General features: G+C 43.6%; 3 protein-coding genes across 8 annotated transcripts in view; 1 reads left to right on the forward strand and 2 right to left on the reverse strand.

Moving 5' to 3' along the window:
• Positions 1 to 9502, reverse strand: part of LOC119220793 (histone acetyltransferase p300) — a 30797-nt gene extending 21295 nt beyond the window's left edge. For all 4 annotated transcript variants that reach the window (XM_062566109.1, XM_062566108.1, XM_062566107.1 and 1 more), the window contains exons 1-9: positions 7359 to 9502; positions 4989 to 5578; positions 3249 to 3425; positions 2347 to 2644; positions 1818 to 1931; positions 1460 to 1702; positions 897 to 1002; positions 652 to 780; positions 13 to 130 (exon numbers count right to left, since the gene is read on the reverse strand). In XM_062566109.1, coding sequence (XP_062422093.1) covers positions 13 to 130; positions 652 to 780; positions 897 to 1002; positions 1460 to 1702; positions 1818 to 1931; positions 2347 to 2644; positions 3249 to 3425; positions 4989 to 5578; positions 7359 to 7452 — 1869 coding nt within the window. In that variant the 5' untranslated portion in view covers positions 7453 to 9502. The remainder of the gene's footprint in view (positions 1 to 12; positions 131 to 651; positions 781 to 896; positions 1003 to 1459; positions 1703 to 1817; positions 1932 to 2346; positions 2645 to 3248; positions 3426 to 4988; positions 5579 to 7358) is intronic.
• Positions 9503 to 10847: 1345 nt separating this feature from the next.
• Positions 10848 to 20436, reverse strand: xpnpep3 (X-prolyl aminopeptidase 3, mitochondrial). The gene is made up of 11 exons (XM_037475878.2): positions 20302 to 20436; positions 19680 to 19802; positions 17104 to 17291; positions 16710 to 16929; positions 15351 to 15535; positions 14719 to 14781; positions 14244 to 14357; positions 14025 to 14110; positions 13472 to 13655; positions 12279 to 12399; positions 10848 to 11998 (listed from the first exon to the last, which is right to left on the reverse strand). The coding sequence occupies exons 1-11, from the start codon at positions 20369 to 20371 to the stop codon at positions 11811 to 11813; spliced, it is 1542 nt and encodes a 513-aa protein (XP_037331775.1). The 5' UTR covers positions 20372 to 20436; the 3' UTR covers positions 10848 to 11810.
• Positions 20357 to 26629, forward strand: st13 (ST13 Hsp70 interacting protein). Of its 3 annotated transcripts, none has more exons than XM_037475880.2 (14): positions 20357 to 20493; positions 21157 to 21311; positions 21736 to 21880; positions 22356 to 22404; positions 22499 to 22589; positions 23203 to 23276; positions 23409 to 23475; positions 23568 to 23652; positions 23780 to 23890; positions 24154 to 24256; positions 24467 to 24583; positions 24942 to 24999; positions 25269 to 25357; positions 25982 to 26629. In XM_037475880.2, exons 3-14 carry the CDS (start codon positions 21771 to 21773, stop codon positions 26114 to 26116), a joined length of 1089 nt encoding a protein of 362 aa, XP_037331777.2. In that variant the 5' UTR covers positions 20357 to 20493; positions 21157 to 21311; positions 21736 to 21770; the 3' UTR covers positions 26117 to 26629. The 3 variants fall into 3 exon arrangements, with proteins under 3 accessions (XP_037331777.2, XP_037331779.2, XP_037331780.2); XM_037475883.2 differs by having other exon boundaries at positions 20376 to 20493; positions 21741 to 21880; XM_037475882.2 differs by lacking the exon at positions 21157 to 21311 and having other exon boundaries at positions 20358 to 20493.
• Positions 26630 to 27006: the final 377 nt, after the last annotated feature.

Raw genomic sequence — 27006 nt, forward strand, 5'->3', positions numbered from 1 at the left:
TTGGTTTCTTACCCTACTGTTGGCCGACTCGTACATGTCTCCCTCTACTTTTCGAGCGTAGGCCACCAGATTCTCCATCCGCCGGTCCTTCAGAGCCGCTGGATCAGGAGTGGGGAAGATGGCCTGCACACTACTCTCACACATGCACAAACAAGAAGGACACACAGGTACAATTAACTTGAGGAAAGAGGACCCCAAATTACATCCAGCACAAAGAGAATCTGATGCCACCACCTATACTGCATATATCTAACACACCCCGTATTCCTACAAAGCCTGTTGCGCTTAATTCTATAGGTTATTTTTAGTGGTACACAACCCAATTTACATCTTCCTTCTACCTCACTGTGTACTGAAACTGCTGCTTGTTTTGTACAGCTCAAAATGTACTTGCAGTATTTCTCTACCCCCCACTGTTTATTTCACATTCTCCTTAGGATATGGTTTTCTGTGTATATAAATACATTTAAGCATCAATACCATTTTTTCACTAATGGTTAAAAGCTAAACTGCATTTCGGTGTCTCGGTTTATGATGTAAGTCACACCATAATGAAGTGGAGTCCAATTTAAACTTATCGAAAACCATTAAAAAAACATTATTTCAAAAGTAAGATATCGTGTGGGCCCCTGCAAGACACAGCAAACTCACAGCTTGTGGACAAGGTGGTTGCGGAGATCCTGCGTAATGTCTTCATGCCAAGACTTCCTCATGCCAGCAGCAGAAGGTGGAGTTGCAGTGGGCATGGAGCCTAGGTTCCCTAGTCCATCATTCAGTAAACTGGGAAAACAATGACAGTGCCAATGACGAAAGGGGAAAGTGAGACTTCAGCCAATAGGACTCTAAGTCCGTTACATGACAGCACCTAACACCTAAACAGTGAAAAGCCCTCCTACCTCTGTGCATTCATGTTGCCGTGCAACAGGGCGTTTGGCAGTAGACTGGACTGCTGGTTGGGCGATTGCACTCCCACTCCACCATTCACTCCCATAGAGTTTCCACCTGAAAGAGTTACAGGGTTGTAGTTAGAGATTCAAGGGAATGGTGTTGATTATTAAATACTGACAACGATACCTTGTGCTAACATAAGGCACATCTTCAAAACTAAACATTTCCAAGCAGTGTCTCACAATACAGCTGGAGATTATCTTCCCTAGCATTACATGGGAAAAAGTTTAGTGAGTCTGTGCACAGCTGGAAGAGATCAAACACGCCATTCACTTTCTGACTATAAATCAAGCTTGTAAAGAACGGTTATCACATTACTTAAGTTCTACGAAACGATCCTCTAATGACACCACAGCCAGCCCTATTCACTGAACAAAACAAAACATCATGGCCATTAAAGAGCCCAAATATCTGCACACCTTTGGTTTTGAGATTATTTATGAACCTCCATGAATTGTCCTCGTAGTGTACCAAATCATTAGAGACACGCACAATGACATTAGAAACTAACCCATGGTGTTTAGATTCCTCATTCCAGGCTGACCCTGCAGCCCCTGGCTGGACATGTTGGCCTGTGATGGCTGTTGTGGTATTGCGTTGCCCTGGTAAGTGAGGCCTAGTGCAGCATAGGCCCTTTCTATGGAGCTGGGGTCAATCTGGTTGGGAGGGTTCAAGTTTGGCGTGTTGGACGGTCCACCAGGAACCCCTGAGCCTAAAGAGTTCACCAAGCCAACTCCTGCACTGTTAACAAGAGCTGTAAAGAGAGGAGGCAGGAGAGGATTATGGGAGAGAAAAAGCAGTAAGATGAACACATTTCATGCAATAATAAGACAATATCACTTTACTTCACACACACACGAAACACTCACACTGCTGATTCCGCTTGTCTCCAGCGTTTTTCAGTGGCAGGCATACAGGACAGTCATGTCGTGTGCAATTCTTCCAATGAGAGATGATCTGTCTGGATGAGGCACAGTGTGCCACTGGGGGTAGAAGACACAAATGGAGAAGTTTGAGAAAAGGAAAGAAATGGATAAAAGACAAGAGAAATGAGAAATTGTAACAGGTTGAAGATGAATAATGAGACAAGAATGAGAGGAAGGGGATAAAACTGTCAAAAGTTAGAGAAGCCAGAGACTGAAGTTATTGTATTAGTGAGTCAGTTAAATGAAACTACATGCACATGTGATAAAACTTAAAGTAGAACAGGCTGCTTAATAGAGAATAACTCATTTAGATATGATGAAGAAAACTGAGGCAAACCAAGAAGGAAATCAATATAAAGAAAAATAAGAAGAAATGAATTGCAGATACATGACAACTTTAAACACCGCCTAGTATTTATGATACAAACCACACACCATTAAATCAGCAATCAGTGTAATTCAACAGACTCACCCTGGCAGGACTTGCCAGCTTGGCAATGAGTCATGTGGTTGAGCACGTTCTTCATGGTGCGGCAGTGGGGCAGGTTGCACTGCCGCACTTCCCCATTGGCCTGCTCCCGCCGCTGGCACTTGTGCGCGTGGAGCAAAAGGACCAACTGCTGTTGAATCAGCTTACGTTTCTCGGGGTCTGCTGTGGGGGGCGCTGTGCCGGGACCAGCCCCGACAGCACTGAGCCCAACCTGGGCGCCTCCCACTGCCGCCACTCCGCTGCCGGAGACACCGCCGACTGGTCCAGGCTGCTGCTGCTGCTGCAAAAGAGGTCTCTAGTTTCACTACCCGTTCCATTCTGCTTATGGACAAGTTTAGAAAAAACATTGAAAAATATATAAAAACAAGTATGTCACACAAATGTATTAAGAGTCGTAAGTGAGTCAAAATAAATACCTACATTTGTGACGCTGTCATCACAGAGTTGTAATGGAAAGAAAGAGGGTGCGAGTTGCGTCAGGTGAGACAGAGGATGATCACTCGGAAGGCAATTTGCATTGGGCCACCAACGGGCCAGGAAAATTGTTTTTTTTATTATTTCTTCACTTTGTTCACATGACTTGTGGCTTGCACGTTACATTACATCGAAAAGGCCTCAGAACATTTTCTGCCTTGATTTACGCCACAAAACATGCAGCCAACCACTGTGTTAAGCGGGCAGGATTGTAAACAGTCATGGCTAGGTTACTCAACTGCAATGACATAAATTATGCTTTTAAGCCAAATTTCTGGCCAGAAAAAGCATCAAACGTTAAAACTTTGATTTGGTTCCATTAAGAACGTAAAAAGAAGCTAAATCTACAGAAGGACAAGTGGCCTCTATGCAGGTCGTCCACCTGTGGACTAAAACAAAACGCATCTCACCATTCCAGGCATGCCCTGACCCGGCGGGGCCTTCTTGTCCATGCTGAACGGGGAGGCCATGGTGTTGGGCAGGCCCACCTTGTTCTGGAGCTGTGGGCCCAGCCCTGCTCCTGGGAGCCCCTGACCCGACTGGCCATACGGACCGCCATAGGGGCCCGCGTTGGCCATCATACTCATCTAGGGAGCGTGTGTGAACACAAGTAGGAGAGAAGGAAACTCATGGTTTAGAAATCAAATTAATTTTAAATGCCTATGAAGGGAGTATTATAATATACACTTGAATATCTTTAAAAAAATTCATATAACAATCTACATCAAATTACTTTGGACAGCTCCACTTTGCACGTGGAATCACTTTTTAAATATAAATTGTAATCACTCATTCATAATGAGTTCCCACTGAGACTGTTCAGTGACAATATCACTTCCATATAAAAAAGACTCATTAAAATATCTCCGATCCAGAGCGAGGTCTACAGTGTTCTCTAACTTTGTATTGGGCCAAACTATTCTTTAATTCAACAGCAAATGTCAAGCTAGTTGTTGCTGGGAGACTAAATAGAGCTTAAACTGCATAGTTTCCTCTGCATTGAACATGGGTAACACTTTACTGATATTCTAAAACGAGGAACATTACTAAAAAGTCCTGCATTTGCTGGTTAAACAGTTATGTCAAAGAATTCAACACTGTTGTTTTTAATACCGTTTTCACACCTACAAACAAGAATATCCTGTAGCAAATTGACATCCAATGCGGTTAACCATCAATACCATGGAGAGAACGGTGATGCGGCTGCCAGTCCGACACATAACCACACAAATCCCCAGCAGCCGCACACAAGCAGATACTGTTGTCTGAAAAGATGCATCTGCTTTTTATGACTACAACCAACTCAAGAAATGCCATACAGAGTATTCACATAATCCAGCTATTTTTCAAATGTATTTTATACAGTTATTCAATTGAATGAGAAGGTGTGTCCAAACTTTTGATTGGTACTTTACATACGAATCAGTGTGCTGTAAAAAGGCAAATCTCTGCAATAGTCTCAGATGTGTGTCATACGACATACTGACATCGTGATTTTGCTTAATAATAATAATAATAATAATGCATGGCCCACAACTTATCCGATTTCAAAGAAAGAGCAGTCTTATGTTTGTTTAGTGACTATGTGTAGGATTCAGCAGGACAATAAAATTTAATAAGATTTTCGGGAGGGGCTTTGAAATTCAGGAGTTCCGGAAATATTGGGAGGGTTGACATGTCTGGTCATCGCAGCCCTGGACCATCAGGAGCACAAACTCGTTTTGCCAACTGCAGCAGAGTGGGATAAACTACAGAGGCTCGAGACCCTTCTAGAGCCATGCAGGGAAATCAGTCTGGAACTTATCAAATAGCATTGATTTGATTATTTTCTGGAATGAATTAAAGTCAAATATCAATAACCTGTATTTATGTAAAAAATAATAATGATAATAATTATGATAATTATGTATCTGTGTACTGTTATTTATCTTTAGTATGCATTTCAGAAAGAAAAAATGGTTAGGATTAAGGTGTAATTGCAAATAGTGATTAATCATGATTAATCCACTGAAAATTCTGATTAATTTGATTAAAATTTGTAATCATTTGACAGCCCTAATATATATATGTAGTGGCATATTGAACCCCGTAGCTTCAGTTTAAAACCTTTAACACACCCCAACTCACAATCTGCGGTTGAGAGTGCTTACCTTGTTCAGTCCTCCGGGCTGTTGCGGTCTCATTCCTGCCGGACCCCCGTGCCCCATTTGCTGACTGCTCTGGTGCTGTAGGGTTTCCGCCAACATATTACTACTGTTACCCATGCCTGCACTGCCAGGGTAACCCATTCTTGGCGAGCCATTCATCACCTGGCCTCCCATCAGGCCTTGCTGCTGTCCAGTGTTACCCTTCTGGGCACCCATCATGGCAGCTGCCCGATTGAGGGCTCCCGCCCCTCCAACCATCCCAATCTGCTGCATTAATCCAGCTTGCTGCGGCTGCTGGCCCTGAGGTCCACCATGGGAGGCGCCGACACCCCCCATCATCCCCATGGAAGCCCCGGGTGCCGTGCTGTTAGAATTTGGACCACCCTGATGTCCTGGTGCTCCAGCTCGCAAGAGCTCGGACAGCTGTTTGTGTTTCGTGGCGGCATCCTGGCCTCCCAAAGCAAGCCCTCTCCCGAGTCCACCCAGACTGGTATGGAGCTGGCTGACATCCCCTCCGTTGGTCAGACCCAGGTCCGAGGAATTGATGAGTTCATCTGGGAGGTCTTGTTCCAGGTCAAAGAGCGAACCAAAATCTAGGAAGGGAAGAATACAACAAAAATAATGGCGATACGCTTCTCAGCTCTGGTTCCGTGCATTAAAACTATTAGCCAATAGTCTGGAGCCCAAAGCGGGACACTCGTTGCAGCAGTAGTTTCCTCTCACAGAATCTGTCTCACAGGCATCAGTTTGTGGTTTGACAGGGGGCCAAACATGGAGGGTGGACGCAGAAGGATTGGGGCGAGAAGCCGCAGGAGTAAACACTACCAGGGTAGGTATGTAATAAGGGCAAGCTGGCTTTATACTAATATATTGAAATTATTTTTCTCATTTTTATTCCAGTATGGTATGCAAATATGAATTGCTCATGACCGTCCCTTCAGTTGGACCCAAAGAAATATAACCTGAATGTTATACGATATGTGTGTGTCAACATCTGACTGAAATAATTCAGTATTAATTTGTTGAATTTTTACGCTGTGCATTAGGGGAAATTCACACTGACTTAATTATGTGCTGACACAGTTTGAGGGTTATATGGCCACCCATCTTTGCACAGTTAATATAGCTAGGTACTATCGTTATAAGAAATACTAGATACAGATGTTTTAGTTGAAACAGAACACTGCATATGGAAATCACAGCGGTTTTCTACCGTCGCGATACAAGAGGATGCAACAAGAGGGGATGTAGAGGGTCTAGAGTTTATTGCTCATTACGTGTAAAACAAAATTCGTATGCGACAAAAGTGTCATTGGGTATGAGAGTGATTGTGACTGAAACTCCTTTGGCGTTGAACCATTTTGATAATCAAAGTGCATCGCGGTGTCACCGTGCAGCCCATCAATGGAGGGTTGTAAAAAAAAACGGGCTTTCCAGCGGTACAACCAAGAAGCCGAAAGTATTTGAACAAAAGAGTTCAAAGGAAGACGTTTCAGAGACGTCGGGTGATTTCGCCCTTTGGCTGAAACGTTAAAACGCGCTTTAAAAATCGACTATCGGCTTCTTGTTCGACAGAGCCGCGTTTCACAACTTTAATTACGAGTCGAACAATGGCTAGCTGGTGTACCACAATGGACCACTAAAAACAAGAGTGTCGGCTAACAACACGTGAAGCCCACGGTATCCACAGCCCCGCGCGCTGTTACCACAGCCGTGAAACGGGCTAGTGCACGCGAGAAAATGTGTCTTGTGGACGAAACGGTTGAGCTGATAGACAAATCACTGAATTGATTTGCAAGCCGCCTATCGGTCTCAGCTGAGTCGGAGCGGTTATCTACGCGGCTAGCTAGCTAGCTAGCCCACTCGGTTACCGTTACTTTCTCCTAAAGCTACTCGGGAAACAGCACTTTGTCTCGGCGTTCACGCGGTGCTCGCGACGCGTTTTGTTTAATGTGTGTGCGCCCGCGTGCTTGCATTCGGACAACTTATGCACGAGCGAGACAACTTGAAGCAAACTGGGGTGACTCGACTCTTCCATTGTTTGGAGGTGGATAGTTAGAAGCTAACTCGTTAGCTTGTTGAGGCTAACGCATCAAAACATCCCTGCGGGAAAGTTTCCCCCCGTCAGCAGCAATACATCACGTTTTCTCTGCAGCAATCTAACTCCCGAGACATTCTACTCATTTACTAAACAGCGTGACACACATGTGCGTTTAAAAAGCATGGATTTAGTTGAGGTGTAGCTGTGTGAGACCAACTAAGTTGCTGTGCAGCTCTACGGGGACTCCAGGGACGAGCCAGCACTTAAAACCCCAACAGCGACTTCGTGTTTTATCTCGAGCTAACGTTAAGTAAAGCATGCAATATATTTACCATTCCCATCACTGGCAGACACGGAGAGAGCCGGGGAGGACAGCTTGGGCCTCTTGGCTGAAGGCGGGCCGGACTCCAGGACATTATCGGCCATATTTTTGACTAATTACCGAAAAAATAAAAAGTAGATTCCACGAAAGGAAAACGTATTTCCTTTACTCGCGTCTCCGGATCCCTTTTAAAAACACTTCTGGTCGTTCCCCCACCGCTTGGGGGACGGTAGGGGAGAAGAGAGCAATGCTGGACTCCTTCCCTCGGAGTTCTCCCTCTCTCTCTGGGTTTATTCCCCTCTGTGGATATCAGCCCCCCTCCCCTGCCGCAGATGGAATTTCTTCTCAGATTTGAACAGGAGGAGGTGGGAAGGTGGAGTCGGCAAAAGGGGCAAGCGTGCGGCCCTCTGACAACCTCATGCAGCCTCGTCTGCGACACGAGAATTGTCCCGAGATCCGTCCTCCGTGCTGCACTCGGTCCTGTCCGCCATAGCCGGCGGAGAAAAATCCCGTATTTCAAGTCTGAAAGCGATCCGGTGGGGAGTCTCGGGTCAGGGGCAAGGAATATGATAACTGTGAATGTAGATCCCCGGGGTTAACTCCTGGAGGCCTTTCTCTCATGCAACAGTTACGAGAGCCTCGGTTGCTTTCACCATTTCCCTCACCTGAATAGACATCTCACTGATGTCGACCCCACGGAGTCCATTCGCGTTGCCACACCGAGGAGGCGGTCGTCGGGTGATAGGAGACTACCGGTAGTGGTTCTCAATACGATTAAAGCGTGGGTTGTACTTTCAGATTCAATACCCACAGGGGGGGGAAACAACTTCATTGGCGTAGCAGTCCTGCTGAAAGATGAAAAGCACCGGATCCAGTCTCACACTCGCAGTTTACTCAAATTAAAGGGTCGTACACTGCGGATGTGTGTTTCCATGCATGACTACTCGGTTGCACGTGCATGCTTGACTAAAATGTGCACTTTGAGTGTTCAACCACGCAAGGCACTGGGTCAGAAAGAGACACACTCGTATTTGCACATTCGGTTGTTTGCGGCCGGTTTCCGCGCGAGTTCGCCGCTCGCGTTCGGCGATGATTGGAAAAGGTTGTAAATAGATGAAAAAAAGTCTTTATCAAAAAACTCTGCAATCGATTATGATGCCGGCTTGGTTTACGGTACAGTTCTGGGGGGCAATCACGGCGTCAATTGGCAATCAGCAGACAGTCAGATTGATCCAATTAGTTTGATTTTGCAGAGGTTACTTATCTTGCGCTCCGCGCGAGGTTCCTCCCCCGGTGTTCGCTCGGTTGAAGCACTTGAAATCTCAGATAAGGAAAAGAAAGATGCATATTCCAACGACAACAACAAAAAGACACCCGTTACTCAGTGGTTGTGCGGTGTCTTGGCCATGCCGGCGAAGAGCAAAAGAAAAGACACACGGACACCGTCGGACCACAGCCAAAGAGCCACAGGCGAAAATGGGATTTAAAAAAAATGACGGTGGGTCGCGAAGAAATTATGGCTATTTCGCGGAAAGCTTCTGATCGGCACACTAATATTGACACCCCCTTAAAATATTTTTGGGCTGACAAAATCCTCTCATTGACTCTTTGTGATGGAGAATGCCCCCCCCCCCTTCGCGTTTATCCTGGCAATTTCCCTCTTCTCTTTTGACCAGTCTTTCTTTCCACCTCTCCCTTCTGCCCGGCAGCAATTTATTTATATAATTGTCTATGCGGATTCTTTCCTTCCTCCGCGATGGACACATAATGATTTTTCATGTTGATGTTTCCCACCCCCCCTTTTCGCAGGTTTTTCCTCGTTGTGGTAATGTAGAGCCCTCTTCCGCCTCTCCTCCGACGGCGCTCCGCAAAACACCCCCTTCCTTGAATTACTCCGAGTCTTTCCTTCTCATGCATTCATATATATATATATAAATATATATATATATATATATGGATGGATAAATGTATACATATATATTTATTTATCACCGACTCGGTCTTCCCTCGACTGACTTCTTATCGTTCAGGTGATGCTTTCTCTCTTGGAAATGAGGACTGGTTTTGGCCACTCTTTCCTCCGGAGTGGCTCCTTCTCTCGGTTATCTCCTCCGTTTCTGACGGTCTGTCCGAACAAACAAAATGGCGGCTTGTTGTTTCTACTCCTCTGATACGGGGGGAGGGTTGGAGGTACAGCAACATTAGGCGTGGGGGGGGGAAGACGAGGGGGGCGGGTGGATGTCTTCGTAAGAGTTCGGGATTGTCCGGAAAGCGGTTCGGCTCTCTTTCGGCGTTAGCCGGTTCCAGTCTGTAGGGGACAGTGGCGCTGCGTGTCGTCCTCTCAAACACAGCCGCCATCAGTGTGACAGAGACATTCACCACATTGCGCTAGTACTATACCGAAAAGTACAACCTGGTACGCTACTATTTACTCAACGTTTTAGTAGGAAGTATTCACGTTCCTCGTATATGTTAAAGCACTACTAGTTATTGCAGATTATAATTTTCCATTTAAAAACATCTGATGCGTTATTGCAATATTTTTGTTCAATCCAGGTATACATCAGAGCTCCCATCACATGCAAAGTATTTTCCTGCCAATGCTTTAATGTAAACACTTAAATAAAATAACACTGTAAAATGATCAATTCTACCTGAGTACATCTTGCTCCATCAGCAGGGATGTTATTCAGATCCTTGACCACCGTCTAAAAACAATCCCTAACTGCATTAGATGTTACTCATGATACAATATGCAAGGATTATCAGCTGAAGCCCAAAATGCACTTAAAAATACTTCGGAAAGAGAAATGGCTCCTGAGTGTTGCAAGTGCTCTTAATGTGTCGCGCGGATGGATAAATTAAGTCAAGCGTATCCAGTCAAGTGTTTCCTTATCTCCTACGAGGGTTCAAGAGAGGGTTGTGTATGCTGTACAGGTTTGAAGAAAAACCCTGATACTAATGATATGGGCTTCAAATTACTGACACCAAAATATGAGCAAGAAACTATTGTCATTTAACGTCTCACACAAGATGTGTTATTCTTCACTGAAAGTCCCTTCTCACGGCTTGTGACCTGGAAGTTTCCACATCAGTGTTGCAGCTTCACGCCCAACATTTGAAATCCAAACTAGTTGTGATATCGCAAAGTCGTGTTTCATGTGGGCACGTCTTTAGATGGTTTGAAGTTGAGCGCAAAGAAACTCACTGACTTGAGACTAACTCAATGCAACACGGCCTGAGTTGAAGATAAAACTTACCATAACATTTGTACTTCATTACATCAACTATGGATTTATGAACGTTCCATGTTTGTAAAAAATATTTTAAGTATGAATTAGTTATTTCCAAATAATGGAGTGCACCTAATAAGGCAAATCGTGTCAAGAAATAACACATTGCATTCGCTTTGGCTTCAGAGTCCCTTTTACATAGTTTGCAAATACAGTCCCCGTAAGTATTTACACACACACTTGGTTTTACACCCTCTAAGTCGCTATTCAACATAATACAGCTCTTTAATGCTAGATGCAAAACTTGTCTGACCAGTCACTTGTTTACGCTAAGCGCACGTTCATTTCGTGAAGGATGCAGTTCAGTCTTTGTTTGCTGGAAAGGGTTGCACACAGTTGTCTTTTGGGTGTTGGTGAGAGCCATGGCTGGTCTTTACAAAGAAGCCAAAGCAGGAAACTGCCTCAAGCATCTAAAACACCAGAGCCATTGTATTCAACTCTAACATTAAAAAAGGATAATTTTAACATAGCTTTAGCAGACAATAAAGGAGGGAAACAAGAACTGTTGCTTCAGAGACAGGCAGTCTGTGCACTGATGTTAAAAGGGTCATTTCCATGCACCTTTAGGACAGGTTTGATATTTATTTATCACTTGTGTGTTTCATCACGTTGTATTCATTTGACATGTTCTGGTCCTTACTGCAGCTTAGTGAGTGAAGGTTCAACATTTGAGATATAAAGAAATGTTTGTACGTAATTATATCCTGTTGGGCCACGATTGGGGCAATTCTAAAAAAAAAAACTGTTGTGGAGCAAATAGGTTACAATGTTTGTTGCTTCTAACCGTTCAGCTAGATATATACTTGATTCTGGTTCAACGTTATACTTCATCTGCACCATCTCAGCAGTCTGCACGTGAATGTGTAGTAAAGGACATTGTTGTGGAGGACTACGTCAGTTACTGGGGAGAATAGGCGCGTTAGCTCCAAAAGCTACGCCGTACCCCTCAACAAACAACCAAATCCATTTTTTATTGTCAAGCCTTTCACCATTATTCACTGTCGCAAACATGTAAGTGGTTTCTTTGAACATTTAGTTAGATCACAAACTAAATTCTTGTCCTGCAATGTTCTCCCACCTTTCATGCCCCTGGGCCCTGAGCCTGATGACCTCATCACCCTGAAACAGTTGGAATAACACAGCACTCAGCCTGCCATCGAGGCGGCAGCTCACTTGTCCGTCTCCCTTCCCGATCTTTGGGCGCAGGCCTTCTCTACGTCGGCGATGGTCTTTGGTGTGTCGCGGGACAGAATCAGAGGGTTTCCCTTGTCCCGAATCACCACATCGTCCTCAATCCTGACGCCCAGGCCACGGAAGCGCTCTGGCACCTGATCATTGTTCTCACAGATGTACAACCCTGCCACAGCAGGAGGAGGAAAGTGGAAAACTGATGAAGGCAGGCACAACGTGAAACACAAACGAGAATGCAGAATAGAGGATGTGTAATGAGCGGCTGCTACTGTCCGCCACGGTCAATGGGAGGGATGCATTTTGTATTTTCTTTCTTAAAACCTGATGTCAATCTGACTCGGGTGCAATCAGGTACAAATAAACCCAACTCATGACTAACGCAGTTGTACATCTTGTGGGGAAAAAGCAAAGAGTAACCATGATTGAAGAGGCCAGTTGGTCCCTACCTGGTTCTACAGTGATGGCCATTCCTGGCTGTAGAGGCAGTGAGCGTGACAGCTCTGGAGTGTCGTGGACATCCATACCCAGGTAATGACCGACATGGTGGGGGCAGTACCGCCGTGCAGCCTGGGATGAGCACATTGACAGGTTCAAGCAGTTGTGTAGAAGTTTAATCTTTCCAGAGCAGCCAAACACGAAAACATGACATGAAATCGAGGTGCAACTGACTGCGGCTCACTGAATGAGACTCATCTGATAACGATCTAAAACACCTAAATGAAAAGGAGAAGAAAAATTCCAAAAGGCAATTCTGACAAATCCTTCATATATGAAATTGTTGTGCACATTATATACGTTATGTTTGCATCCAAAAAGCATAAAAGAAGCACCGTTTGATGCTCCAAGCCCTCAGATGCCTCATGGGTGTAAAAACTACTTTTTTCAGGCTAATAAACCAATAAAGTACAGTTGAAGGATGCTGATGGAAATTTCATTGTTTGCGAATGAACCAAAGTTTGAGACAAACAGAAATGATGATCTACAGGATGCACTTTTTAAAAGATTATGCTGCTAACATGGCCTAAAATCATACACCTAAAAAGGGTTGATAACCATGAAACTATGTATGCAACTTCTCTCTCGGGGAATCCCATTAAGCCAAGGCAACTGGGAATTTTCTTCTGTTTTTTTAAAGAGAAATAACCTAAATTTACCTTCAATTTTGGTTGGCTTGCTTTTTTTATTCCCCAGCAAACGAATAATAACACAAGCCTCTGTTTTACAACGTTTACATAGGATATTGTGTTTCATGGAGGCTGTAAGGAGGTCATTTCATAATTCACATTGGCCAAAAGAAGCTTATGACCAGTTCTAGACCACAAACCACTAGTGAGGACATAAATAAACCAAAGATGTTTTAAGTCAATGCTCCAAGGTATTTGATGCTGCCAGGACCTCCTCTGGTGTGGATAATTGATATCAGTTGGGAGAGTGTTGAATTTACATTATTTTTAAACACTATTACTAAGCAAAAACACAAAGTGAAAAATTATCAAGGGCTTCACAGTTTATCAAAAACGCTTTGTTCCCTTACCTTAAGGGGACTATTTGTATGTGAGAAACACAACTTTCTAGTACAATGCATCTTTTAAATGTTGTTACTGGCAGCATATTTGTTTTCTACCCCTCTCATTAATACCTTTAGTACATCTGCATCACTGGTCCCGGCCTTCACAATGCCTAGCTGCCGTAGCTGTCGCCCCAACAGAGCCAGCATGGTACTGTAGATGTGATCCAGACTGACGCCTGGGGAGCATAGAGACAAACAGGAGCGCTGGACCTCCAGGACGGCCTCGTACAGCTCCACCTGGGCCGGGCTGAATCTGGTACGAAGGAGATGAGGGCAGAATGCAGATCAGGTGTTTTGTTTGTTCCTAACATCTAGAAACATGGGAGATTTTTTTTTGTTAAATAAAAATAATGTAGAAAGCTAATATGAAGAATAAGTCCTGTATCAGAATCAGAAGCCATTTATCTAAAGAGGAAAATATATAAAACATTAAGGGCACATTAGATAAACATAAGGTCCAAACTATTGCTAAGAAAAGATGGATTTTCATTTACAGTGTGCATTTAGAAATCAATCAGAATAATTTGTTACACGCTTTTCAAGTTTCTACACCAGATATTAGGTACCAACATTATGTAACTTTTGGGGCAGAACTTAATATTTACAATTATCTTGTACATACTTTCCATTCACTGGCCACGTTCGAGTCACATCACTGACGTAACCAAAGTATTCACAACCACCATCAAGCAGCACCATTTCCCCATCCTGATGGAGAGAAAGACAGGGAGGTACGATGGGTCAGTCATTACTTCACATACAACACTTCAGCACAATGTGAATGTTTATTGTATCCTTTTGGATAGAACGGACCTTTAGCTTATTCGACCCCATCCTTTACCTTGATAATCTGGTTGTTGTTTATATAGTGCAGAGTATTGGCTCGATTCCCACCAGCAACAACAGGGGGGTAGGCCAGGAAGTTGGCGCCATGGAGACGATTCTCAAAATCAAACTGAAAGATAAACAATAGACATCATTTTAAAGTGCCTTCTGAGAAAAATTACCTTTAGTGTCCAATTTCTGTGAAAAAAAAGTGTTTCAAATTTATAGTAACTTCCAAATGGAGCTATAACAAAAGAAAAACTCTGGAACTTGTATCGGATTTGAAAATCTCTAAACTCTTAAATCTGTTGTCCAGGAGAAACGGCTAAATAGACAGCCAAAACAACTAAATTACTGATTTGCCTCTAGTTATACATAAATAAAATATATAATTTGATAAACAATAATATTGGTTAACTATTGTAAATGTTGTCATGAAGAAAGATGACCACAAAAAGCTTGGCGGATAGTGGTGAAATATTTGTAGTTACCTTAGCAAAGAGCACAGCCTCATCCACGTCTCCTTGAGACAGACCCATCGTCCTTCGAAAAGCCTGAAAGACAAGGACTTGACTAGAGTTGTCTTAAAAACCATTTATCATCGTGGTTCACCTGTTCTGGTCAGTTTCGGAATAAAAATGAATAAATACAAAAGTAATTTGTAGAGCAAAAAAAGGTCTCTAAAATTGTTTTATTCTGCATTTGCAGACAAGTCTAGGACACGTCTGGAGACGAGGGAGTTGACTCTGACCAGAAACCTTTCCCCCGGCGTCACACCCTCAGCCTTTAGAGGGAATGTTCCCGATTGGTCTGTAGTCTTGGAGCCGCTGTTACAAGAGGAAACTTAAAATAATTAAATAACAAATACCAACTGTAGCCAACGACAGAGATGCTAAAGTCTCAACTGACACATGTAGGAATATAGGGAGTGAACTAAAGTTCACTCCCTATATTCCTACATGAGGTCAGTACCGAATCCTTGTTCATTTCTCAGGGCATTGTAGTGTGCAGTGTTTCTCATACGTTTTAAATAATGTAATGAAATTACAGGAGATCTAACCCTGCCCTCAACAAATGGTAAACTATTACGAAGTAGACACTTTTAGGCAATTTAAACACTGACCTGAGCTGTGATGTGACCTGCTTCTTGCATGAGCGCCACCTCAGCTGAGCTCTTGACGGCCCTGAGAGAGTGTGTGAGGGGCCTAAGAGAGTGCGGCGCCGGTCCCGCCTCCAGCACGGGAGCCACGTGGGCCTGGTGGAGCTGAGGGTGGGTGGGATGGGAGCTGTCGTACCACAGCACAGTGCCTGTGAGCAGATCGGAGTTCACACAAAATGGTAACAATGAAGTTAAAAAAGCCCCAATTACCGCAGTTAGCAGTCAAATGTCAGCTCTTGTTTTTATCTTTTTAAGAATCCGTTTGAAGATGTTCATGAAAATATGAACTTTGTGCAGAACTTCAAGTTATTTTTGTTAACTCAAGACAAACCTGTATAAGGTAAAAGTTGCACAAATGTGTTTTTTCAGTTTGTTTTGTCCTGTAAAGGTGAGACACGCTGTTTGAAAATACTAAAATAAAAGCATAAATCTAAACTCAGTTGCTGTGAAAATACATTCTGTGGCAGCTGCAGTAGCTTCAGGGACGGACTTTTGAAAAAACTGAAGTTGTGTTATTTGGGTCTGTTTCATATCTCGTTTCATAAACTTTGTACAACTTCTCTCTCAGAGAGAATAGCTCTGACTGGCTATAACTCTACCTAGTTGCGAGAAAGGAAAGACCGCACAAAGAATGACCACCAACTTGTTGTTTCTTAGTAACGACGTTGCGTCAAATCGAGGGTACAGAAGCCCCAAAGATCCAAATGTCAGTGCTTCACAACACAGACAAGGTGAATTAATGAATGAAAGTGAGAATGTTCTGTCACAACGATGTTGTTATGTATCATCGCGCTTTTTTTAGTGGGTATATGGAAATCCTTGACATTTCCTAGTGGGTATACAGCGTATACCTGCATATCGCGTAGACTACACCACTGGGGTCAGCTTACTTTAGCTAGCTATAGCTCATCAAATCTGCCAATTTAACCAATAAAACCCATGGATGTTGGCAAGCAACTTGAAATCTGCTGTATAATTGTGTGAAATTAACTACCATATTTGTTTAAAAGAATAGTGGAAATGTTGAGTGGTAAATCTGCCACTGTTCTCATTCTAAGCAGAATGTATGTTTACATTATGTGTTTAAAAAAATATTTGAAAAACTATTAATAACCTAGTCACAAGATGTAGGAATATTTTAGATAAGATAAATAGTGTGTGCCAAGAAGAGGAGCACAGCTGGTAACTGTGCATTAAAATAGTTTTTAAAATTCAGTATTGGTAGTTTGTTATTCTGACAACACAAATGATGGAATAGAAAGCCAAGAAGAGCGTAGCAACAGTAACCAAGAGGCGAGGGACCAAACAAACATTCCCACCCACCTTTAAGGCTCTTGAGCACAACACCCAGTTCCTCTGTGCAGTGAACTCTCTCGATGCCGGTCAAAGCCGCCGCCCCATCCTTCCCTGACCGGGGCCCGTCCCACAGCTCTCTCCCTGGGTCTCTGCGGGGGACGAATAAGATGGCCTGGTCTGGTCGACCTTTCCCATAAAGAACGAGTGCACTGTCGGGCTCGAGGATGCCACTGAGGTAGAGGAAATCCTGGGGAGCATTGGCTAAGTTAATTGACCGAAGCCGTGCTAAAATTTTAAACAGTGTTCCTGTTAACTACCCGACGTTCTAGATATCACAAAATATAAGATAAGAGGTTTCTGTTGTGTCGTTTGTTGTTACAATAAAACATAATATAAAAGAAACACCAATCAAAACATGCACCTGGTTCTGGTGGAAGGGATAAGGGATGTCATTGGTCATGTAGCGGGTTGGATGGGACAACACAATGACCACATGGGTGCTGGAGGAGCCAGAGGGTCCCAGCCTGTCTGAATGGGCCTCGATCAGCGAGGTCAGCCTGTGTCTGCGTAGCTCGTATTCGCTTTGGCTCAGGCCTGGGGTCACCTCACCTGAGGAGCAGAGGTCACACGTATAGTGCTTCCGTGTTAAACAACAGCTGATCGACCTACACTTTTTCAGATTAGATTCAACTTTATTGTCATTGTACAGGGTACAAGTACTGAGGCAACGAAATGCAGTTTAACATCCAACCAGAAGTGCAAAATATAAAAAAGAGTATGTGCATATGTAAAGTGTAATAGTGAATAAATAGATATGTACAGTAAGAAATAGTGTGCAACAACAGTGCAAGTGTTCAGTGGCTGGAGGAAGGTGTGTGGCAGTCAAGCCAGGGTGGACGGGGGAAGTACAGTCACTGAGGGAGATGTGTGTGGGGTGAGGGGCAGAGTTCAGAGTTCAGGGGGGGCAGAGTTCATTTGAATGACAGCCGCAGGGATGAAGCCGTTCCTGAACCTGCTGGTCCGAGAACGGAGCACCCTGTAGCGCCTCCCAGGGAGGGAGGGAGAGCTGTCCTTCTCGATGCTGCGTGCCCTCCGCAGACATCTCTTTCTCTGGACAGCCTCAATGGTGGGGAGTGAGGAACCGGTGATGCGTTGGGCAGTTTTCACCACCCTCTGCAGTGATTTACGATCCGCGACAGAGCAGCGGCCATACCATACAGAGATGCAGTTTGTAAGGATGCTCTCTATGGTACAGCGGTAGAAATTCTCTAGAAACTGAGGAGACAGATGGGCCTTCTTCAGTCTCCTCAGGAAGAAGAGACGCTGGTGGGCTTTCTTTACCAGGGATAAGGCGTTGAGGGTCCAAGAGAGGTTCTCAGAGATGTGGACACCCAGGAACTTGAAGCTGGCGACACGCTCAACCTCCGTCCCGTTGATATGGATGGGGATGTGTGTGCCAGTTTTCTTCCGGAAGTCCACAATTAGCTCTTTGGTCTTCTTGGTGTTGAGGGCCAGGTTGTTGTCGGTGCACCACACCACCAGGTGCTGGACCTCCTCTCTGTAGGCCGACTCATCGTTGTCACTGATGAGGCCAATCTTCCACTACACGGTACTATTAGTCTGCTTGATGTATTCTTGTAAATTATTGATGTAAATTTACATATATTCATGTCCCATTCAATGTAGAATAATGAATGAACTGTACACAGTACAGTACTCGTCAGTGATAAACAATAGCTGAACTGCTACTAGAAGGCAAATTATATACACTCACCGGCCACTTTATTAGGTACCCCATGCTAGTAACGGGTTGGACCCCCTTTTGCCTTCAGAACTGCCTCAATTCTTCGTGGCATAGATTCAACAAGGTGCTGGAAGCATTCCTCAGGGAGTTTGGTCCATATTGACATGATGGCATCACACAGTTGCCGCAGATTTGTCGGCTGCACATCCATGATGCGAATCTCCCGTTCCACCACATCCCAAAGATGCTCTATTGGATTGAGATCTGGTGATTGTGGAGGCCATTTGAGTACAGCGAACTCATTGTCATGTTCAAGAAACCAGTCTGAGATGATTCCAGCTTTATGACATGGCGCATTATCCTGCTGAAAGTAGCCATCAGAAGTTGGGTACATTGTGGTCATAAAGGGATGGACATGGTCAGCAACAATACTCAGGTAGGCTGTGGCGTTGCAACGATGCTCAATTGGTACCAAGGGGCCCAAAGAGTGCCAAGAAAATATTCCCCACACCATGACACCACCACCACCAGCCTGAACCGTTGATACAAGGCAGGATGGATCCATGCTTTCATGTTGTAGACGCCAAATTCTGACCCTACCATCCGAATGTCGCAGCAGAAATCGAGACTCATCAGACCAGGCAACGTTTTTCCAATCTTCTATTGTCCAATTTCGATGAGCTTGTGCAAATTGTAGCCTCAGTTTCCTGTTCTTAGCTGAAAGGAGTGGCACCCGGTGTGGTCTTCTGCTGCTGTAGCCCATCTGCCTCAAAGTTCAACGTACTGTGCGTTCAGAGATGCTCTTATGCCCACCTTGGTTGTAACGGGTGGTTATTTGAGTCACTGTTGCCCTTCTATCAGCTCGAACCAGTCTGGCCATTCTCCTCTGACCTCTGGCATCAACAAGGCATTTCCGCCCACAGAACTGCCGCTCACTGGATGTTTTTTCTTTTTCGGACCATTCTCTGTAAACCCTAGAGATGGTTGTGCGTGAAAATCCCAGTAGATTAGCAGTTTCTGAAATACTCAGACCAGCCCTTCTGGCACCAACAATCATGCCACGTTCAAAGTCACTCAAATCACCTTTCTTCCCCATACTGATGCTCGGTTTGAACTGCAGGAGATTGTCTTGACAATGTCTACATGCCTAAATGCACTGAGTTGCCGCCATGTGATTGGCTGCTTAGAAATTAAGTGTTAACGAGCAGTCAGATAACAAACCAAACCAAGTATTGGGTGTTCACTATATTTACCATGTTTGATGAGGTGTGGATGGGTGAAAGGGCTGGGCTGGCCCAGGTACCGAGGTGGAACAGTCTTTGGCTTTAAACCTCCTAGTTTCACAGAAACGTTTCTGTACGGGCACCAGACACATCCTGCAGACAGAAACACAACACAGCAAATACTCTTAAACTGGCCTCCTACACCGCCATTAACAATGTTTCTGCTGTCAGCAGAGGTTTTACAGAGCAGAACCTCACAGTATTGTAACAGTGTATGTCAGCTGAAAAGGGAAAATAACTTGTCCAGTAAGTGAAGTAGCGGTATAATGTTCGAGTAAAGTAGCTCAAAGTTGTAACTTAAGTAACGTTACAGTCTAAACGTAACTCCACAACTGCGGTCAGGCTGACCATGTTTCAAAATTATGTGCACCTCTATTCATGGCGTTACGGTGCGGGGGCTTGTACTATTCATCATTCCACTTGATTCTTGTTGGAGAACGTCCCCCAGACCCCACCTCGGCCCCCGCAGCGTGAGGGGAATGTGCGCCCGAGGAGGAAGACAAGCCTTAGTACCGTAACGCCATGAAAAGAGGTGCATTTCATTTTGAAATTTGGTCCACATGACCACAGCACCTCACCGGACTGGGCTCACCTGGACGCCAGTTCCGCGGTGGCAGCAGCTTAACAGCAGACCGGACCAAAGTGCTGCTTAGGGGCAACATAGCTGCTGCAACTGGAGGACACCTTTCAGTCACAACATGTCTCCCTACTGTGGACACGAGGCTGCAGTCAGTGAAGGACAGAAGTCGCTTGATAGATAAGGAGCTAATATCGCTGTGTTGGTGTGAGTTCGAATCTTCATAAACAACAAACGTCTCTCTGGTTGGCAGTTAGCTCGATGACCCCCTGGTTGCTAATGTCGTTTAGGGCAGGAATTGGTGCCCCGAGTATTTCTTCCCAGGCAGAGGTGCTTAATGCTGCCTCATTTGCTACAGTAGTTGTAGTAGTAGTTTCTTCTTCTTTTTAAATATGGCTTAAAAAGCCGCAACTTTCCTTCAGATCGTGTATCAATTATACATGTTTTATATAACTATACATATATCGTTTTTTTTTACAAAAATATTAATTTTTCGAAGATTGCATTTCTTGTCAGACTGTTCGAAATCAATAATTTTAAAGTCTAAATTCTAATAATAAACAAGTCGGATGCCATTCTGTAGAAATTGGAATTACCTCAAATTAGTCTTAGTCACGTGGTTTTAACTGTTGCATTGCCTTAATTATTTTAGAAATATCCCTCTTAATTAAGGCTTCCTACTATTACATTTTTGAAGGAATTAGGAATAATTCATAGTATTGTTCCTAATTAAGTAAATTACCTGCATTCGTCACCCTGCAAAACAATGCCTAGTGTGTATTTGTTTCCTCTGTAATAATCTGATAAACATCTATCACGGATTCAGATAAAGTTGCCTGAAAGACTAAACTCAGGACAACACAATTTCAGGACCTCAGTCGCGTTTGTCCGGGAATTTGCCTGAATGAAAACACGGGAGCGACGCCACTGTCACTACCAGTGAAGGGCACATTTGGCGTTATAAATCCTCTGCAAGCTCTCTGCGGGTTCACCTATCGGGTGTCGACGGTATTCATTCCTATCAAGTGAGTTTCCCGCCGATTGCAAACATTCGTGACTCTAGATATCAAGTGTTTTTCATTAATCACGGCCCGTATTGCGGCTGGCTAGCAGCGCTATCATGCGTCAAACGGTTAACGCGTCACACACGGATTCGCATTTCCAGAAACTTCTGGCTTGCGACCGTTGAAATCGCCGTTACGGTAGTTTGTGGATGGTGGCTCTACGTTGCCCCTCCCCCCGAATTACACGTGTTATTGGGGTGAAGCGAGTAGTGAAGTGAAGTGGAAAGCTCACGCTCGTGCAACTCGATAGCATACTTAATGACGGTAGCATTAGCAGCATAAACTGCTGTTAATGCTAGCTTTGAGTTGCTTTTGGCACGTCGGACTCTGCTAAGTTGTTAGCATCATTCTTTTGTCTTTCTGGTTTCTCCCCCCACACACACAGCGCAGCCCGCTGCGTGCCGGACGTGACCGAGCAGCATGGACCCGCGTAAAGTGACGGAGTTAAAGGTCTTCGTGGAGATGTGCGAGGCCAGTCCCGAGATCTTGCACCTTCCAGAGCTGAGCTTCTTCCGGACCTGGTTGCTGGGGTCAGTATCCATCTGAGCGTAACCCCTTTGTTTAGGGATCCCGTTTGTGGTGTGAAATATTCATAAGGGATGCATTGTGTTACTATCGCAGGTTATCTAAATGCAACCCCGAACCCACTGCAACAGTCTCACGTGTTCAGTCCCGCCCACATGGACCTCATGCTGGTTCCGTGTGGGTGTAAAAAATGTTCAAATACATTTTAAGTCAAGCAATTGCCATGTCCCTAATTTAACTAACAAACGTTTACATATCTTTTGGAGAGCAGCTCTTTGCTATTATCAATAACCCGGACCCTGTCGCATATCTATTTTGATGTAATGTATTTTAGCGATTTAAAAGTGCATTTTCTGGGGAACTTTAGTGAGGAAATTGTTAATAAGTAAACAAAACTTCTTTTTGGTACTTGCATTACATAAAAGGCCTGAACTGACATGTATTCCTTACTCAATTATTCATTCTAATTTTGTATTGCAGGATGGGTGCAACAATCCCTTCACTTCCCAAGACAGGGAAGTCATGCCAGGTGACTCAGAACCCTTACAGTGATATTATTTATAATACACTTTTGATGTTTGTTATTGACAACTTGTTTTAACAGAGTGCTCTCTGACTTGTAGGGTGGCTGTCCTTGTGGTCCTTCTTCTAAATCGGCTCCCCCTCCTGAGGCGGAAGCTCCCGTCCTGTCTGAGAATGAGGAGAGTGACATAGGTACACAAAGCTTTGTCAATCGCAGCCCTGGCCTCAAGGGACAAGAGTATATAGGTCCAACATGAGAACCCTGGCAAAAGAATTAACTTGGCTTTTAAAAAAAAAAAAAAAACTTTTTGTCATTATCTTGGATGAGATTGGCCAGCCTGTTCCAATCTCAAATAAAGCAGTATTCATATTTACTGAATAGACATGAGAGTGCTATTAATCTTCTCAATCAAATAAGCATCTTTCCTCTGCTGGACTCCAGCTCATGGCCGTCATTTTGGAAATTGTGCAACCCTTAATAAATGAAGGCTCTGCATACAAACTGTAGGTGCATTTATGCATTTAATAAAACGTGTGGATCTGTGCAGCTTGCAAATATGTTTCCTACATTGCTCTAATTTATTATTCTAACTGGCCGGGTAGGAGTTGGTATATCTGAATGAGTTTTGAGCCTGTAACACTTATTTTTTTAACATTTAAATGTTATGTGACAAATTACATATTGATATTTGACAAATGGTTCAAGCATGTGTATAATTACTGTGAATACTTCACCATGTTCTCAAAATATTGGGTATTTGTGTTTAGCAACAAGAATTCCCAATAAATGTTGGCTCCTTTTCAGAAATGGACATGGAGGGAGTGATCGAACCAGACACTGATGAGCCGCAGGAGATGGGCGAGTTGGATATTATTGAGGTCAATTTTATTTCTATATTCTATTGATCATGCATCCAGTTACTTACGATATATCCAGTATTTATTTACTGTTATTCCAGGCCTGGAAAAATAACTAAACATTGACCTCTTTGTGTGCATACAACTACTCAGGTCACAGAGGAGATGATGGACGAGGCCGATGAGAAGAAGATGGCGGCCATTACCGCTCTAGGAGAAGGTAGGAGGACATTCTGTTCAGAAAGTGTATGCATACTTGTAATTAATATTTCTGATCTTTAAATCCCCGTTTACATGTCAATTCCGGTCCAGGTGATCTGCCGAAAGCTCTGGATCTTTTTACTGAAGCCATCAAGCGGAACCCCCGCGTGGCCATCATGTACGCCAAGAGGGCAAGGTGAGAGTCCTTGGGCACTTTTCATTCCAGTTATCTCAAGCAGAGCATTTAAGTGTCATTCAGCTATTAATTGGATCTTTAAGCATTATGAAGGAAGTGCAAAACTGTTGTCGTCTTTTGTGTTTAGTGTCTTTATTCAGATGCAGAAACCCAACGCAGCCATAAGAGACTGTGACCGAGCCATCAGCATCAACCCAGACTCTGCACAGCCTTACAAGTGGAGGGGAAAAGCTCACAGGTACATTTGTATTTTACACCCCCACAGACACGTTGCATAACCACCACACAGCTAACTGTGGTTTGCAGCAGGGCCAGGGATGTAGACTAAACCCATTTCAGGGTTCCTATAGTGTGATATCATTAAGTTGTTCAGTTATTTAATGTCTTTGTGTACAAACATTTTTAACCATTTTAACAAGGGTTAGCCACCATTTTGATTTGAGTATCAACCAGTATTGCACAGTTGTGATAGTTTTCATTGATCTTTGATTCAAAATGCAGGCTGCTGGGCCACTGGGAGGAGGCGGCCAAGGACCTGGCCACAGCCTGTAAACTGGACTATGATGAGGACACCAGTGCAATGCTAAAGGAGGTCCAGCCAAAGGTTAAAGCAGTTTTTTTTTTAAAAGTTTGTCATGAATGCAGATATACATTACGTAACGAATGAATGTACGTGGGCTTAGAGAGAAAGTGGCTGATCTTGACGCTGATAAATCATAGTAGGGCTCCTGATGTCACACAGGGACTCCAACATGATGCAGCTGTAAGTTTGTTCTTGATCGTTGTCATTAATCCCCCTTTTCTGTTTTTTCAGGCTCAGAAAATCATTGAGCACAGACGCAAATACGAGCGTAAGAGAGAAGAGAAGGAGGTCAAGCAGAAACAAGAGCGGGTAAAGAAGGCCAGAGAGGAGCATGCACGCGCTCAGAGGGTGAGTTGTGGCGACTGTTTTTACACTCACAAAATTCTAATTGTTCTTCATCCGTGGTTAATTGTAACGGTATACTAATGTACTATTTGGTTAATAAAAGCTGCACAATTTGAGGATTTAGGTTTACTGTAGACAGTGAGCTAGTTAGCCGGACCAGCTATTTGCGGCTTGCATTTGAACAAACACAAAAACACAACTGTATCATCAACATTCCTGCATTCATCATTTTGAAATCAAACCGAACGCCATTGACACATTTCATATTGAGTTTTTTTTTTAATATGCCTCAAAAAGGAGAACCAACTTCTCATAAACCTTCGGACACTTGATAACATGTGAATTCTTTGCAATTCATCAGGAGGAGGATGCACGGCCGTTCGGAGGAGGAGGAGGAGGTGGTGGAGGATTCTTTCCGGGTAGGGAAAAAAAACCACAGTCCATTACATCATGGGATGAGCAAAGCACTACAAACTAAACAATAGGAGACTTTAATCAAAAGATGATACCCTGTGGATAAATAATTCACTTTGTATAGATGGATCATTTTACTGATACAGAATTCTTTCCGACTGTATTTACAACCCTTTCTAGCAAAAAGTACATCTCTGTGCAGTTTTGATTCATGATAAATTCATCAGACGGATGTGATCGCCTCATAAGTGCATTAACCAATAATTTTCTGTAGGTGCGGGTGGATTTCCAGAAGGAGCCCCTGCTGGCATGCCCGGTTTCAGTGATCTCCTGAAGGATCCTGAGCTGCTCAATGCCATGAAGGTGACACCATCAGTCCACTGCCACATGACTGTTGTGCGGTTTAAAAGGAATAGGCAGATTTTTGGAAACACGCTTACTTGTAGAAAGTTCTAGATCGATACTATTCAAGTTTGAACGTTAATGACACCTGTTAGCTTAGCATAAAACTTCTGGCCAAGGGGATACTGCTAGCCCGGCTCTCTTCAAACCTAAAGTCTTCATCCCCACAGAGGGGAAGAGGGGATGATGAGGGTACAGATATGAGTATTTGAGCCTTTTAGTAGTTCCACATACAGAGGGACTTCGATGCATCATCCTGTAGATCAGATTAAAAAGCGGGTTCCTGTCTACACTGATGGTACACATTTTCCTGTCAAAGTCACAAAGTACCCTTGTGAACAGGGCTGAGATTTTTTTCAACCACAATTGCACTCAGCAGTGTTTGGTTCAGGCTAGTTTATGCAAAAATAATATGAAAAAGGGATTGATGATCACATCTGATCAGAAGTTTGCATCAACAAAATATACTCTAATTTCAAAGTATTATAAGTGAAAAGGGAACCAGTTATTTGTAAACATCAGTTTGTTGGGCATAGTATTTGTGGATAAAGGTGACTCTGTTTGCACTCCCTGTTTTTACTGCAGGACCCGGAGGTGATGACAGCCTTCCAGGATGTGGCACAGAACCCGGCCAACATCTCAAAGTACCAGAACAACCCTAAAATCATGGCACTGGTCACCAAGCTCAGCTCCAAGTTTGGAGCGCCTCCACAGCCGTAGAGGAGAGAGAACCAAAGCGTGGATGGATGGTGAATCTATCTGGAGAGCCGCAATGCTTTTCAACTATTAATCCACTGTGTGCAGATCCAATGGGGGAGTAGGTGACGGGCAGAGAAAGTGAGGCTACTTTTTAAAATGTTCTTAATCAGCCTGTTGGTTCTTAACGTCCAAATGAGTTTAGGAGGCAGGTCTGACAACTTCCGCCTCGTCCCAGCTGGGACTTCACTCAGCCACAGGTTGACATTTCCCAACGTGCATCTGGAAAAGCTAAACTTGGAGCTCCCGCATTAAGACGCTCGCTCAAACATTTTTACAGGCATTTATTACATGGTTGTGGTTTAGCTTACGGTCTTTCCTTTCTCCGAACGGAGCCAAACTCCCACACATAACCGGTTGGTTTTTGTTGTCAGATCTGTTATTATAAAATGCTCAAAAAAATGTCACTGTTAATGTCTGACCTTGTTGCAAAATTATTCCCAATAAAATTTTTGCTGTTGCAGTAAAATAAGTGACTATTTTTAGTTCTGTTGTTTACAATAATTGATACTTTGTTGCTGTTTCTTACATCAACTAGAAAAAAGTGATTGAGATCATTTCATGACACTTGAATCCTGTTTGTTTTTTTTGCTGTAGCCACTCGTGTGGATTTACAATTCAATCTATTGTTTTGATTTTAGGCATAATGGATAAATTATTTTTCTGATATCCTAACTGCATTTTAAAGTTGGTGAAAACTGGGCAAGACCAATGGAAGAATTGGAAACATTTCCAGACCGGTTTCAAAGCAAAAACCATCAGTCAGACGAAACAAGCAATATGAAAATGCTACGATGGAGAATTGTGATGGTCGATTTTTTTATTTATTTTTTATTACGCTGCATGAATTCAAT

This window comes from Pungitius pungitius, chromosome 12, assembly GCF_949316345.1.
Source record: "Pungitius pungitius chromosome 12, fPunPun2.1, whole genome shotgun sequence".
Classification (NCBI taxonomy): Eukaryota; Metazoa; Chordata; class Actinopteri; order Perciformes; family Gasterosteidae; genus Pungitius; species Pungitius pungitius.